General features: G+C 36.8%; 1 protein-coding gene across 1 annotated transcript in view; it reads right to left on the bottom strand.

Moving 5' to 3' along the window:
• Positions 1 to 10,126, bottom strand: part of LOC149783040 (uncharacterized) — a 35,117-nt gene extending 24,991 nt beyond the window's left edge. Inside the window, exons 1-3 of the mRNA XM_089934634.1 lie at positions 10,108 to 10,126; positions 4,206 to 5,193; positions 1,018 to 1,200 (exon numbers count right to left, since the gene is read on the bottom strand). Coding sequence (XP_089790760.1) covers positions 1,018 to 1,200; positions 4,206 to 5,193 — 1,171 coding nt within the window. The 5' untranslated portion in view covers positions 10,108 to 10,126. The remainder of the gene's footprint in view (positions 1 to 1,017; positions 1,201 to 4,205; positions 5,194 to 10,107) is intronic.
• Between the last annotated feature and the right edge of the window lie 6,366 nt (positions 10,127 to 16,492).

The raw sequence follows: 16,492 nt of genomic DNA, 5'->3' as shown, positions 1-16,492 counted from the left end.
CATCCTCGTATCGTTTTAAGGGCATTATGGAGATAAATGTCTTTGTAACTACTTTTAAATTACCTGATTGCATTACCTGACTAAAAAGTTGTCATTCGAGATTGTCAAATGCACCCTAACTGACAAACAATAAAAGAATTCCTTTAAATAACGTTTAAACAAATTCTATCTCACATTTTTTAAAGATAACTAAGAGAGCTTTTTTCTTACGCTGTAATGTTGCTAGTCATCGTTCGAAGTAATCTGCCATGGAGAAAGATTTTTGCTTGACTTTAGAATTATGCGTTTTATCGTGAGATAAAAAGCCATCACGCCAGCAAAAGTGAACAAGCATGTACAGTATGCCCTGCGTAAACAGACCAGTAAGGGAACCCAAAAATTTAGGGTGGATAAGATAGCGAATCGTAATACTCAATACCACTCCATTACTAGTAGCTAGGACGGACTGAAGTATGCGACCGCAATGGCCAGAGATCCTGATTACTGAAGGACTGATTTGGACAGGTTCCAACGTTTTAAATATGATATGGTTAAAAGCATTTTCTGTCAAGCTGTAAACAATTTAAGTTACATATAAAAGACACGAATATACACGCAGGAAAATGACACATTTACTTTAGATTATCTCAGACAAATGCCGAGACAATCATTTTGATAAAAAATTTTGTAGAAAACACTGTAACAACATTGTAACAAGAGAATTTAGAATAGTTTATATTTTATACATGTGTATTTTATAGCCATTCCCAAAATATATCGGAATTCATACCCATCTGAAAGGCCACGCATTTAAGTCTCAAGTATTACTAATTAAATGTATATTTCTATAAATACAGAATGCCGGTTGTTTCATAAATCCAAAATATCTAATTGTCCAGTTCTGTAAATCCTTACTGAGCATGTTGAGTGTCCATAATTAGTATCGATATTACATTTCTGAATTACACGCAACAATTTCCATGAACTGCAATTGTTCCCACCATCACAAGGCACATTGTGTGAGTAAAATCCTCTTACCATTGTCCGTCAAGATGACCCTGGTCCAGGATAGTGGTCTCATTTTGGCTCGAGTATGGATAATTGGTTTGCTAGGATACAAATGAGATCCTCCCCTACCTGGACGAGGCGGTAAGGGAGGTGGAACATCCGGATCCTGAGTCTGAGCTGCGCTCTGCTTCCGCTCGTATTCCATCTTCGACCCTATAATTAAATGTCCCTAACGTAAAAACGTGAACCTGATTAGCCGATTCAAATGGAGCGTATTACCATGGACACCACGCATGTTGACAACTAAAAATATACGCTTCATTCTGGTATTATTTTAAAAGAATAAATGTTTAATGCCAGTGTATACGACCTTAATTATCAAATATATACCTAATATTTTGTTCTTTAAAATATTTCTTCTTTTTAAAATAAAGGCCAAAAAATAACCTTAAAAAGTGGCTATCGATGCTTCAAAAGACATCTTCAAGCTACAGACAATTCAACCTAAACCTCTCAAGAGACATGGATATTGAAACGTCTCCCAAGAGACAGGGCTTTTGAAATGTCTCCCAAGAGACAGATGTCTTGAAATGTTTCCCAGGAGACAGGGGTCTTGAAATTTCCATATACTTTATGTCTGATTTAGAACTTTCTATTATCATACATCTCATAATGAGATACTGCAATATATAGTGAAAGAAAGTTAATATTGCTACAGTGGCGATACCACTTTAATCGCCACACACAGTGGCGATACCACTTTAATCGCCACACACAGTGGCGATATCACTTTAATCGCCACACGCAGTGGCGATATCACTTTAATCGCCACACACAGTGTCACTTTTGGAAATGTTTTATTTTTCAATTAGAAAGCATATCTGCCCTAATGTATGTTCTTCAGACCTGTATTTCCGTATTTAGGCCTATTTTATTTCTTCTTCTTCTTCTTCTTCTTCTTCCTCTCTCTCTCTCTCCACCCACCAGGTTAAATAGATCTTAAAATGTAATAAGACTGTTGACCCACCCACCCTTACACAATACATTTACGTAATCGATGAAAAGGTGCCGTCAAGAATGCATCAAATTGAAACCCAAACAAATAAAGCAGGATTGAAAGACAAACTCTTTTTATGATTAGTGTTCTACACTAATGGCTATTCAATATTATGTATCATCCATACAGTATTGTATACCTGTTTCACTCAACGACAAATGGTAGACATTTGTAATATTCATCTGTAATACTTGTAATATTCAAGCAGCGATTTTAACTATCATCACAACCATATTCATGTCTTGAAATGATGGAGAAATCAGGCATTGATAAGTATCAATTGAAAACAGAAATTAAGTGACAATTGAAAGTGTATACAGTTTCTGTTACAGAAGTAAACTGCAAGCCTGCCAACACATAAAATCCACCCAGAATGCAAACAATAATGAAAAATTTCAGGCAAAATCCTTACAATTAAACTCATTATCATTAAAATATATTGTTTCATGATATTACGTTATGAATGACATGTTACTATAGCACTAACACCCCCAGTAATTTTCACTATGTCAATTCGCGCAAGAAATGTGTAAACAGATTTTTTGTGCAAATTTCTATTCATTTTCTCATCAAAACATTATTTTATCTTCTTCTTGTTGTTGTTTTTGTTGTGGGGTTTAACGCCAGCACACGATAGGCTATACATGGCGGCCGGGAAAACCCCGGAAAGAACCACCGACCCACGAGAAGCTTCTGGCAAGCTTTCTCACATACTCTTTTATCTTAAAAAATACGCTGTTTGAAGCATTCTATATACATTTTTGTACAAAGTCGCGTACCTAAAATTATTTTTAAATAATTGGAAATTGTTTTATTGATTTGGTCATGAAGCCGTTAATCGCACTGAAACAAATCCATGCAAATCGAAGCGTTTTGACTTTATAATATCTAATAAAACGAAACTCCACTTTGACTGTGTAAATATAAGGAAATGTTTCACAAGTGAAGTGGATACATTTTGTATTGTCACGAGTGACGCAACATCCAGTGTCAATGCAATATTTACACTTCCTTCGTGAAATTTTTCCTTATATTCACTCAGAAATGTAGATATCCTCCAGATGTAGGGTAAATACGGCACATGAACCCACAAGTGCAGAGTAATTACTAACGCATCGATCAGCAAAACAATAAAACGCTTCAATAACGATGATGGTTTTTCGATATTACAATCCACCGAAACAATGATATAGTATGAGTCTTTATTTATGTACTGTACGTTTTCATTTCGTCTGTATCAGCATAACCTCATGGAATTGCTACTTTGCAATCAACACTGGCATCGAGAGAATCAATCCCATGAGACATAAAATTACAAGTTCAAGAATTAAATAAAACAGGAATAACAATACTATAAGAATGATTCTGACAAATCTACATCAAAACGGATTTAAAAAGCTCAGTCCTACACATAAAAAATCTTCCGTCTCCTATCTTTGCGTAACTTTTAACATTTCATTATGGTAATCATTCCATACGTGGTGATTATTCTACATAGAATAATATAGAGAACTAATTAATAATGTGATATAAATCTCTCTCTCTCTCTCTCTCTCTCTCTCTCTCTCTCTCTCTCTCTCTCTCTCCGTGCAGTTAAAGCATAATATATACAGTTACATCCGCATGGTAAGGCTTAAGTACCATATGAAGAAACGATGGATGTGATACCTACAACAAATGTTTTCATTACTATCCGAGCTGAAGATAATGTAAGTACTTATTTGTTTGACACTACGATTATATATTATGCAGATTTTCATCCAATGATCAATTTAGACAAGGTTCATACACCTGACAATATAAAATAGATCAAGACTAACTGGTCTATAACGTTATTTCTCCCCTCATTACATGTAAATAGCGTTCCTTTCTTGTGCACACTTAAATTTATGCAAAACGTTTTGTAATTTACGATAACCTTCGCAAGAATGTTTCACAGTTCACTAACATTCTTTAGTAGTTAACTAGATGAACTTAGAAGGTAGTATTCGTGCTTCACAAACAAGTCTGGTAAAAATTATTGACAATATTTTCAAACAACTTTATATTTTTAAATGGTATTAAAATGACAGTAAATCTGGTCAGATTTAAACTTAAGCAGATTCCAAGTTTCAAAAAATGATTCAGATTAAAGTAAACATTGTTGAGAAAACAGACTTACCTATAAAATTCAGAATCCCTGCTTTCGTAGGACTTATTCCATATGGTGATGATTTTGTACTTGAATTCTCCAACATTTCTGCTATACTTCTCAACTCGTGCATTTTCGCCATCAGTTTATTTATCCTGTCCTCGTATGTCCTTAATATATGCTGATGTTCCTTCTTCATCCTTTTCATCTGCTCTATCAACTGTTTCTCATTGTCCGAATATGAGTTCTGAGATTCCTGCCAGCGCCGTGGAGTATGGTCATCAACATCATTTAAAGCGGAGGAGACCGTTGTCGCCACACTGCGTGATATACTGGAAGTTCCATCATAATCAACAGAGTTCGCAACCGGTCCATCCATGGCTGGCTCTTCTTGGCTTTCCTCTGGGATGACGTCATGATCTCTGCGATTTGATAATGGCGGAGGGAAAGAAACTTTGGTCGCACTTCGTTCTTTGGCTCTGGAATATGCTGGGCCTAAAATGTCAACAGAACTTTCACTAGAGGCTGTGCTAGCCCTCTGTAAATTCCAAGATGTTTGATAACTTGGGAATTGCTTAGTATGACCAGCTCTCCCACTTGTGTCCTCTGGAAAATCTTCTTCCATCTGTTTGAAGAATGAATTCACAGAAGAGGAGTTATCCTCACGGCGCAAAATCTTATTTCTAACGTCATCTACCATACTTTGTTCGTATGCGTTTTCTCTACGCCCAGATCCTTTTTCGAAGTGAGAATAGGGTTGTCTTCCGGCAGTCGGAGGTGAAAAGAAGGAAGACATTGTGCCTCCTTCTTTATCGTTCCACGCGTAAAATTGTACAGAGTCCTCGAAAGTGTCAGCACCAAAGATGCTTCTTATGATGCCGTCGCGAAATAGTCGTCTGGCGAATTTCACCGCAGCTGCCCGACTTCTGAATTGTTTGGAATAACGTTCCAGAAGAGTAGAAACCAGTAATGATCCTTTGAATACGTTCTCGTTATTATGAATTAGTCCCAGGTTCATCTGAAACGGGACATATGACAATCGATGAGAGTAGGTGCTAAATATACCGTTTTACTTATAGTCGACAAATATCAATAAATCAAACGGTGGCATTCCATCGAATTAGAGTGCCTCGTTACCTAGAATAAACAAATGTCGGTGTGTAAGGCCAACGATGTGCTTAAAGGATCCATAAAGAGAACAAATGTAACGCATGTCATTCCTTGCATGTTTAACAAAAACGTTTCAGTCAATATTGATCAAGTAAACTTCAATCAAATAGTCTAGAAGGTTAAAAGTATTCAATTTCACATCTGACGCTATTTGAAAAAGCATACACCACTCGCAATGCCTTTATAAGGGCCTGATTTCCCAAGTAATTTTCAACGCTCGGTAAACGCTGAGATTTCACAAATAGGAACAAAAATATAATGCAGGTAGTTGCGTTTTAGTTAAACAGGTAGGTTGCGTATTCAATAATAAGGCTACAGGTATTAATAAGTTACCGTACAAAAAAGGACACAGACAAATTGTTATTTTCCCATGTTCAAAAATGGAAATAAAAATTACAAGAGGCATCAAACTCGAGTCGTACAAGTGCAAACAGCAATTATGGTTAGGTTGAATCAAATCCCTGTGCATCAGCTTACATCAGAGAGAGAGAGAGAGAGAGAGAGAGAGAGAGAGAGAGTGGGTTGGTGTGTGTGTGTGTGTGTGTGATTTGGATTTTCAACGCAACTTTAACAGTTTTTCAGAACCGCTTTGGTGGCCTAGTGGTTAGGTCATCCGCCTCGGATGCGGGAGTTCGTGGGTTCGATCCCTGGCCGAGTCATACAAACGACTTAACAGAAATGGTGCTAACAGCTGCCTCGCTTGGCGCTCACCTTTAAGAGGTTAGTGTTAGGACTGGTCGGTCTCGAGTCATGAAAATGTGACTGGGTGGGACATCATGCTACATGTCTGCGGCATGATGCCCCAGTGCTAGACATCACTATAGACTGTCACACTGCAGACGTCGTAGCGATATGACTGAAAAATTGTTAAAGCTACGTTAAAAACCCAAACACACACACGTACACACACACACACACAGTTTTGCAGTCATATAGCTACGATGTCTGTAGAACTTAAACTACCTCGATATTCTTTAGTACTCAACATTTCTGCATGAAAAGTTATTCTTTGACCACATGTATGTAAATTGTGTTAATACTGTTGACCGAGTATATGAAACAAAATGTAATAGTCGTCTTTTAAATTCACTTTTACTTTTGCAAATTACGAAAAATTCGTCCCGTAAAGTGAATATTTGAAATCTAGATCAGCTAGTCCAAACAGCACCCGGTTCTGTAAGATTGTCGGGCTGTCGTTTTAAGTTTCTTTTTGAGTGGGTGTGACTATTCATCACAAAATAATCAATTTAAAATGTATCCAGTAGTTACCTCATATGGGTTGTTTAAGTAATTAGACAAAGAATAATGTCAATTTCATCATTCTGAGCGACCTTTAGTAATTAACACACTTTGCTTGCTGGATTCTCGTGTATAATTGTTTAAGCAAAAAGGTAGTGAAATAGTACACCTCTTTATACCCGTACCTAAAAGAAATTTTAGAATTTGTTGGAACGAAAAGCTTGTTGAGGATTGTTCATCCAGAGGGCTTGATAACAACTTTTCAACGTGGCGACAAGTGCATTAAAGTAGTAGTATTACAGTTGCCATTTTGAACAAAAAAAGTGTCATATATTTTGCGGATTGAACTCGGTGCCTAACTCAACAGCAATAAATTAAAATGCCACCTCTGTGCCACAATATAGCATGTTGAGAGATTATCAGGGCCACTTTTAGTGAACGTATATTCTCGTGATAGAGCTGGCTAATCAGAAGGTAACTTAGATGTTTGAACTTAGTTTCTGATGATGTTGTTCTTGTTGTTGTTTTCCACGTCACTTGCATAAAACGCCCCACCAACTTATACAAGTCGATCGTGCAACTTGTACCGACTTAAACGACCAGCTCTTGTCGGCTCCAGATGTAGTTTTAATGTAGTCTTGTGGGTTGAGCAAATCATAGAACTCAGAGTACTCCACCGACACTGAGTGAGTGACCACCATCACTTACACATCTTAGAACGAGTACCTGAGTCCGGGACAGCAGAAGTGCGCAATTGCTGCGCTATCCATTCTAAATATTTGGTACCCTAAGAACGAGTTAAATCTTCGTCAAATGATGATAGCTTCAAAACAGCTTTTTATATACAGTTACATCTTCGAAAACTCTGACATCAGTCACTCGAATACACGCTATCACAAAATGGCTAGGTCCCGAATTGAAGCCTTATCTTGCCTGCGACCTCAAAGACTCTCAAAGCCAAAAACTAGGACAACAATTCTGGGCAAAAATAATATCAAGGTTTGTAAGTCCTAAAAGAGATGCGGTCTAGATTTTATTTGCATAGATGTAAATAATTAATGGAAAAATATACTTCAGAAGTACACCTTATTTACCTCACTCTGACTGAAACGAAGTCGACATGACATGCACGCCGACTGGATTGTAAAATGTACACACATCAGTAATAAATACCTCTTCCTCTCAACAATATATTGCATAACTAAGAATCAATGGACGGATTGTGAACTCAGTACATCGACAGGGACGAATGATAATTGCTAAATTTACGTACCTCATGTACGTTTTAAGTGCATTTTTTATTCCCCTGGCTGGTTGTATGTCGTTACTGCTATATCATCGTTTTATCAGTATAACATTTGACTCTCTTCGTAATATAATTATAATTGGGTTGATAATTTATTTCAGTATAAAATATGACATACATCTGTGGTATATTCTTCTTTATGATTTACTCAGATTAGGCTGTCGTTCAACTGGTATGGCGTCGGATTCGTAATCCAAGAGTCGAGGGTTCAAAACTCACCCAGGCCAGCCTGGACGCCTCTTCCTTCTTGTCCTTTGAAAAGGCACTTAGCATATTTCTTATGCACGAAATAACCACTAATGTGTTGTTATTGTTGTTGTTGTTGTTGTTGTAGGGTTTAACGCCATTTTTCAGCACACGATAGGCTATACATGGCGGCCAGCATTAATGGTAGAGGAAGAACCCGGGAAAACCCCGGAAAGAACCACCGACCCACGAGAAGCTACTGGCGAGCTTTCTAACATACCCACATTGGCTGAATCTGAGACTGAAACCCATGCTGACAGAGGTGAGATGGCAGTGATCCGTAACGGAGAGCGCTTTAGACCACTCGGCCACTCGGGGCCCCCAGTAATGTGTTATATGTATCGTTACAACCAACAATAAGAAAGCAAACAAGAAAAACTATTTTTAAAAATCGTTTCGATTATAATAAGTGGTGTCGTCTTCAAATTCATTTTGTGAGCCGTAGCCATGCTATTTGGAAAAGGCTGGGTTTTTTTAGGAATATTAAACAAGTTTTAAAACTTCAGTTAAAGCACCTACCTCCAGTAATACAAAATGGTTTTTTTTTTCTTATTTCCAAATAGCCCTTTATTGCAAGCGATACGTTTTTGTAATAAAAATTTGAGGGGGGGGGGGAACATTCATCGACAAATAGTAGCAAGTCTTAATTTGGACTATTCTATTCAAATTTCCGATAAATTCGAAAATATGCAATATCGGCAAGTCGACAAAGGTAACTATATTTCAGAAATTTGCGAAAGAAAATTCAGCAAAATGGTAAGTCTTCAAAGTACAAACGTCAGTGCAAATGGTCATAAATAGTTCACATTAGCAAAAGCCAAACATTACTTTTAAACAAAATTCTTAATAAACATGCCGGCACTTTAGGACGAAACAGACAGTAAAAGTAATAAGGTGGATTATTATCCAGACTAAAGCTTCAATCTAATCAAGCAGAATTGGAAATAAATTTTTCATCTATTGACATTCCAAACTAAATCAATTTTTGCTAAGCATTTAAACAATAGAATCATTTCATAAGTGCAATCCAAACTCTTTGACCACTGGGGAATAATGAGAAAATCAATTTTCCCTAAGCATGTCGAAAGTCGTTTAAAATTAATTATTTGAAATGTGAACGGTGACATGCCCTCTGTTGGGGTCACTCACTGCAGAGTTGATAACAATCTTTAATTTCACCTTCCCCCCGACAGTGGACAATCGGTAATTTTACTGGTGGCAAGGCAGACAGTGCATTGTTGGAAATTTGATCTCTTCCTGAATACTGCGGTGTTCCGTCCAGGTTATTTGAACAGGTGGTGAGTGAATAGACAATTTTACTTCATATGGCGACTTCTTACCGTGAAGAATTAATATGAAATAATTGTCGACACTGAGTGTCACAGCCTGATAAAAGCATGCATTTCAAAACACCACTCTTTTCAATAGAACTTGTAAATATTATGATAGCCTATGTGGACAATCGGAAACTAAACATCGGATTGACTAGATGGTTATAAATAGATCCCTGTCATAAATTACAGTCCATCTGATGGGTGGTTTTAATGTCGGTGAACAGAAGTGTGAAATAAAGAGGGGGAAAAAAAAGAACGAAATAGCTGATATTGTCAAATATTAACTTTCTATCATAAGTTTTTATGCATTGATTGTTGTTGTCGTTTTTAGGAAAGTTACGGCACAGGAATACGTTGAAGGTTATGTCTTGCCAAGGCAAGCAGAGGGACGCTTTTATTACTGAGTCACCTTAGCTCAATGTAGGCCTTGAGATGATGATGATGATGATGATGATGATGATGATGATTAGTGCAAGTGAAATTAATGAAGCTGAACGTATTCAATATATGCAATAAGCAAAATTGTGCAAACGCTCAATTCTCGATTTAAAGAGCATTTCACCTTCCTTATAATGTCTACGCAATTGTATACCATCTAAATATAAAATCTGTGAAAAGACATTGCAAAATTACTTACAAAACATGCATCCTATACAGCCCATCTAAAGTCAACTCTTTCTGATCGAGCTACGAACGTGTGAAAAATGGTTGCCTACAAATGAAATTAACGAAGCGGCAATCTCCTTTCTAGGTATTCCAAAAGCTGGGTGACATTGTTTGAGACAGTTTTGATAAGCTTGCGGTGTATCAAATGGTGCTTTCAGCAATACGGGTAACTAAGAGATAGCACCTATAGAGAGTCATTCAGTTGACAGGACTTACCACTGTAAATGGAATTTTATCTAGCCATGAAGTACGTTAAAAGCTCGCAATGAATGCTGGTCTTTAAAATCAGTGCACATAAAGAACTGTCGTCAAATTATTTCACCCTAGTTTTTTTTTCTACCTCTTCAATACTAGTGAGTATTGTTTATTATCATTATCATAATATGTATGTACGTACAGCTGTGCGGTGCGTGCGTCTTGATGTGCTTATATACTTTCTTATACTTAGAACTTTATATATATATATATATATATATATATATATATATATATATATATATATATATATATATATATATGTGTGTGTGTGTGTGTGTGTGTGTGTGTGTGTGTGTGTGTGTGTATTCTGCGTGTGTGTGAGAGAGAGATAGGAGAAAGAGAAAGAGAGGTGATGATAAATATCAATTCGATCGAGTAGAGATATAGACAGGGGGTGGGGTGAATGATAACTGTTATTTCCGTCGTGTATTTGGAAGAGTAGGGTGAACTGGTGGGTTGGAGTAGCTGGAATAAATGCTGCTGTCAATTTAATTCAAATGAGGTCATCGAGCAAATACAAGAACTATTTCTTTGGTAACATGTAAACTTTCTTAACGCATGATCATCTTACTGATCTTGTATCATTCCTGGTTGAAGATAAGTTTTACTGAATTGCTTTCCCAAAACTCTCATTCATTCATTCATTCATTCATTCATTCATTCATTCATTCATTCATTCAACCTTGACGATCGAAAAACAAGACCAGGACACAAATTTGTGTTTACTATGTCAGAGTGGACAGTATGTAGTCTGTACTTAAAACTAGTAATTCGGTTGCTTTTGTAACATGAATTTACAACACAAGGTCTCATGGATTCATGCAAAGCTGTACATCATGCAAGAGTAAGTCAACGTAATGAAAGATATATATATATATATATATATATATATATATATATATATATATATATATATATATATATATAAAAGGATACAATGCGAGTAATATTGCTACAAATAACAATTTAGTTGATGCAATATGGCACCAAGAGACTTATTCTGAGACATTGTAATAAACAGGATATGAAATATATATAATCTTCATTCAGGCAAATTTAAATTTCTATAAAGGAGAGATTTGAAAAAGATAAATATTACACTGTCATTATTCGATATACAAATTGACGTAGTGAAACATTACAAGTAAAAGTAAGCACGTTTTGACAACACATTTGTTAAGTAGACTTCGAGTGAAATAAGTGGCCCAAATTTCTCTTTAAATCAGAGGGGAAAAACTGCTTAATAACTCCAATTGTAGGATTTATTACGGCACAAACTGATTTAAACAAAACCTGTTTAAATAGATCATTTCCGTGTAATAAATGAGACTACAGTTCGCTCACTCGGTACTTTGTAGTAGGGTATCTATAACATCTGTCACTATGAAAAGAAAAAAAAAAAACAGAGGACATCTGAAAGTTCCGGTTGAAACGAAAATAAATCGCATTTTTTAATCTCTATGTGCATACTTTACCATCGAAATGATTTAATTGATCAGTTTCATGGGACTAAATGACCGAACAGCAATAGGATAAAAATAAATGCTAAAAAAGTATTGATCGGATTGATACAAGATTGCCTTTCACAACATAACAAATTTACATTATATCACTGAAAAAAATACTGACAAACTGGAAACTAATAGTGAAGTAGTAACCAAGAGGTTGAGGTGTTATTAATAAAATGTATGGCACAGTATAAAATTAAACCAATATCCAAACACAATATTATGCAGTATATATTTCGACATGCTTATGGAACAAACACGCTGAATAATGTTGGATAGACCTACCAAATGAAGACGTCCATTGTGTTCCTTTAACTAATCTGTTCTTCTTTTTTGGTTCTCATTTGTACGGAATAAAATTTGGAAATACAGCTGACAATATATTGTTCCAATATGATACCTGTTGCATTATTTTGCATTGTAATTACTGAATGCTCCATTGTCTCATTCATTCCTAGGTCATAAGGCTTTACAAAGCCACCCACCCCCACATTATCTGCATCATCGGTCGTAAGGCTTTACAAAGGCACCCCCCCCCCACATGTACACAACAGCACCTGACAAGTGCTATCCCATAATAGCCGGGACAACATTAAAGTATTGCTGGGCAGGTAAATTGTTATGCATCAAGCAGTTTTTAAAGAAATTAATCGCACTTTTACCACCGTTTTCTTAACTCATCTTTTTCCGTTGGATTTACTGACTCTCGTACTTTATATGCACAACCCCTGCCCATCCCACTGCGAGAAATGCGTGAGACTTGGACGAGGCTGATGTAAATGTAAGAGACTTGGCACATGCCGCATGTCTTTCATTTACCGCTGGCCTAGGGTGTCAGACCGGTTGCACATTGGGATTAGTGCATGACTGAATGGGTGGGATGGGGTACTAAACTAGGCCACTGGTCTTATTACACGCGACACGGGTCAGATTCCTGCTTAGAAGAATAACTCTCTAACCTTACTGATTATACTTGTGTCACTTGTTAAAAATTTCTTTCATATAATAATCTTTCAAAACATACAAGTGGGATCCAATTCTCTCTCTCTCTCTCTCTCTCTCTCTCTCATCTTTTTCCACAATGGATCCAATCCACTATGGAATGTGCAGGGGTTCGAATAAGTGAGAAAGAAAGATCCACGTGTGTACAGTACTGGATATTTCTTCGCATTTGCACAAACCCATTTAATGATGGAATTCAGAAAGATACTTCCACTGACAATATAATTCTTACCTTGACTTTGTCCATTAGTTTTCAAAAAAGTCCTCCGATAACAGTGGGCAATTTATATCATCAAGGGTGACTGCATAAACCGATCAGTGCAGCAATCGTGATTAGTTTCGGATAATACCTTTATACTTTTTAAGTCGACACCTAACTATTATGTCGGCCACGAATGCATAAGTTACATATACCATTGTTCAATACCTTTTATGAATCATTTTAAACCAGGAACAATAGAACTGAAATCGATACGTTTAAATTTAAAAACCAAAGGGTAATTCCAACGGGATCGTTTACATAGTACCAGTTAAATTCCACGTGATAAGGCCATTTACTAAAAGCCGAAAACATTTTATCGCTCTGCCATCATGTCCTGGAAAGATCAGATTCAACGCAGGCCTCTGTTTCTTGTCTTTATTAGACGAAAGAGGACCCCGAATTACCTACAAATTTCGCAATGGAATTCAAATTATGAGCAGTAGCAATCTTCCCGCTAATTGTAGTTATAAATGGTACAGCTAAGGTCAAAACCGAGAAGGAGAAAAAAATGACAGAAGTACATAGCTTGGTATCAGATTTGCTGTGGAACTGCATGTTGTATCTGCTCTTTTTCTATGGAACCCATACTGTATACACCACAGTTGTGTATAATACCGATACTGGACACTTGCTTGGTCTCAGAAGTTAAAAAAAAATTGTCAACAAAACATTTTGAGTAAAATAACACGAGGGCTGCTGGTCTGCCGGGCGCTTAAATAAATGTGTCAACGTAACTCTCTTGAATATTTTGCTGTCAGTTGCCAAAGACAACAAAGCCCTCCTAAGCAATGAGTTTGAATAGCACAGGAAAATCTTTTCGTCCCATTGATGGCTGGTTATTCTGTAAGGTCCAGGCGAAGCAGGGTGATTTGGTAGGTTATCTTTAGTATTGAGAACTCATATGATCTTTTTTGTTATTTTTTTATGGGATCATGCGCCATGAGATGTATTCTTTTCCCCAAAAGGCGCAATATTTTAAGCACAAGAAACACATTTTATAATAAAACTGAAGGTTTTAAATGGCAGCTTCAGGATAAATACTATGTCTTATAAAACAACTGAACAAATCTGGCGAAAATATCATAGATTCATACATACAAGAGGTATTTAAAACGTCTTGAAAATATTAGTGTGCTGTACAATAAAAAGTTCCTAATTAGTGAACAGCGCGTCAATGCATCTCAACGCATTCACCATGCATACGTGAACAAACTTTCTCAATTTGTTTATTCAAGTAATAAATGTTAGTTGTATTCTCTTTTTCGTATTCTGACCATACACTAGAAAGATACACTTCCTGCTACATGGATGCTTTCAAATCATCTACCCCTCGGCGAATCTTTAAAACGGGAATCAGCCAAGCTCGCCTGGAGTTAAATCAGGGCTGTATGGAGGATGTGGCAAAGTTTGGTTGGATTTCTGCGCTCTTTCAGGAAGTCTGTTACGATGGCAGATGTATGCGCTGGTGCGTTGTTATGGAGTAGATATTTCCGGTACCAGTGCTTGGACGGTTTGATGGGTAGCGTTCCTAATATTTGAGGAACGCTTGGGCGACATATAAATATTAAGCGACTCTAAAAGAGGCAGGCACAGGTACCTGGAAGACCGAGGCTTTTGCATCGAAAATATAATTCCGATGCGGGACCCATCTTGCACAAACCTTTCTGAGCTTCAATGATTCTTCGGAATTTTACAAGCAGCTGACAAATCAATGACTTTGATAATAGAAATATCTTCCACAGAGCAACGATCATCTTCATCCATTGCTCCCTTCACAGCAGCACTTTCCCGCACACGAATCGTAGAAAACTGTGTTATAGAACGTGGGTTATGCTTAATTGATTCGCGACTGTCTTAAAACGATGAAACTACATCAAAAGTGTAGAGAATTACATCCGTACAATCTTTTTTTATCCAAGTTAGCCTTGATATAAGTCGGAGTGTACCCTAAGAGCGGCCGGATTTTACTATATGATCTTTACACAGAAGCACAATTGTTCTATTTCTCTGATCTTTTTACGTCACTTTCAACTACCTACGTTATGTCAGATGCATATATCTGCAGGTGTCTGGCGTGTACCACGTGCAACTGCAGATCATTTTTTAGAAAGTTACTTTGTCGATCGATTGGTATTAAATTTAGTGACAGATTCAAAGAAATAAAAACGTTATAACAAAATATTCAAAACTTTTCAAACACTAATTTTAATATAGTGATGTGTATTGTATGCATGAGTGTGTTTATGTGTTGTATGTATGTACGCAGATATACGTAGATATGTCCTTGTTGACATTCACCAAAATTACGATGATGACTCGTTACTTTTGAATTTTGAGACAATATAAATAACAGCAACAACTATAATGCTTACACTTTATCTATAATTTTTCAAGCATGCTTCGTTACACACTCCAAAGAAAGGAAAGGATCAACCGCCATCTCATAAATGACTCAGCCCTTTACAAAAGTCATTGTGCATTCAGTAGTGTTCTTGTATACCTTAGGACACATAAATTCAAAACTGACTTAGTCCTTGACAAAAGTCATTGTGCATTCAGTATAACTGACTCAGGCCTTGGCAAAAAGTTTTTGGCAAAAGTCAGTGTGCATTCGGTATAACTAACTCAGCCCTTGACAAAGTTATTGTGCTTTCGGTATAACTGACTCAGCCCTTGACAAAAGTCTTTGTGCATTTGGTATAACTGACTCAGCTCTTGACAAAGTCATTGTGCATTCGGTATAACTAACTCAGTCCTTGGTAAAAGTCAGTGTGCATTCGGTATAACTGACTCGGCCCTTGACAAAAGTCATTGTACATTCGGTATAACTGACTCAGCCCTTGACAAAAGTAATTGTGTATTTGGTATAACTGACTCGGCCCTTTACAAAAGTTATTGTGCATTCGGTATAACTGACTCAGCCCTTGATAAAAGTCGTTGTGCATTCGGTTGTGATCTTATATATCCTTAGAAAAAAAGATGATCATAACTTACTCAGTCCTTGACAAAAGGCATTGTGTATTTAGCAGTTTCTTGTTTTTATCCTTAGGTTACAGATAATTATTTAGTCTTCAGCGCTTTCAGTGGCTTAACCCTCTCAGTGCATGTAAACCAAGGGACATGGCGGGTACAGAGAGCGTATGTGGTTACGGACAATAAATTAAACGAGGCGAGCAAATCAAAGAGAAGGCTGCAAACATTGCTTTTGTGTCGCAGTACGCTTTTGAAACTAAACCTTCGTGACAGTTGTCCTGAGTAGCGATTAATGTTTAAATTGCAAATGAATCATCCTGAACTCAAGTGTTTCTGGTTTTAAAGTCTGTACA

The sequence above is a fragment of the Sinohyriopsis cumingii genome, chromosome 15, assembly GCF_028554795.1.
Source record: "Sinohyriopsis cumingii isolate HCF-2022 chromosome 15, ASM2855479v2, whole genome shotgun sequence".
NCBI classification, from domain to species: Eukaryota; Metazoa; Mollusca; class Bivalvia; order Unionida; family Unionidae; genus Sinohyriopsis; species Sinohyriopsis cumingii.
This window is presented reverse-complemented; position numbering and strand designations above follow the sequence as displayed.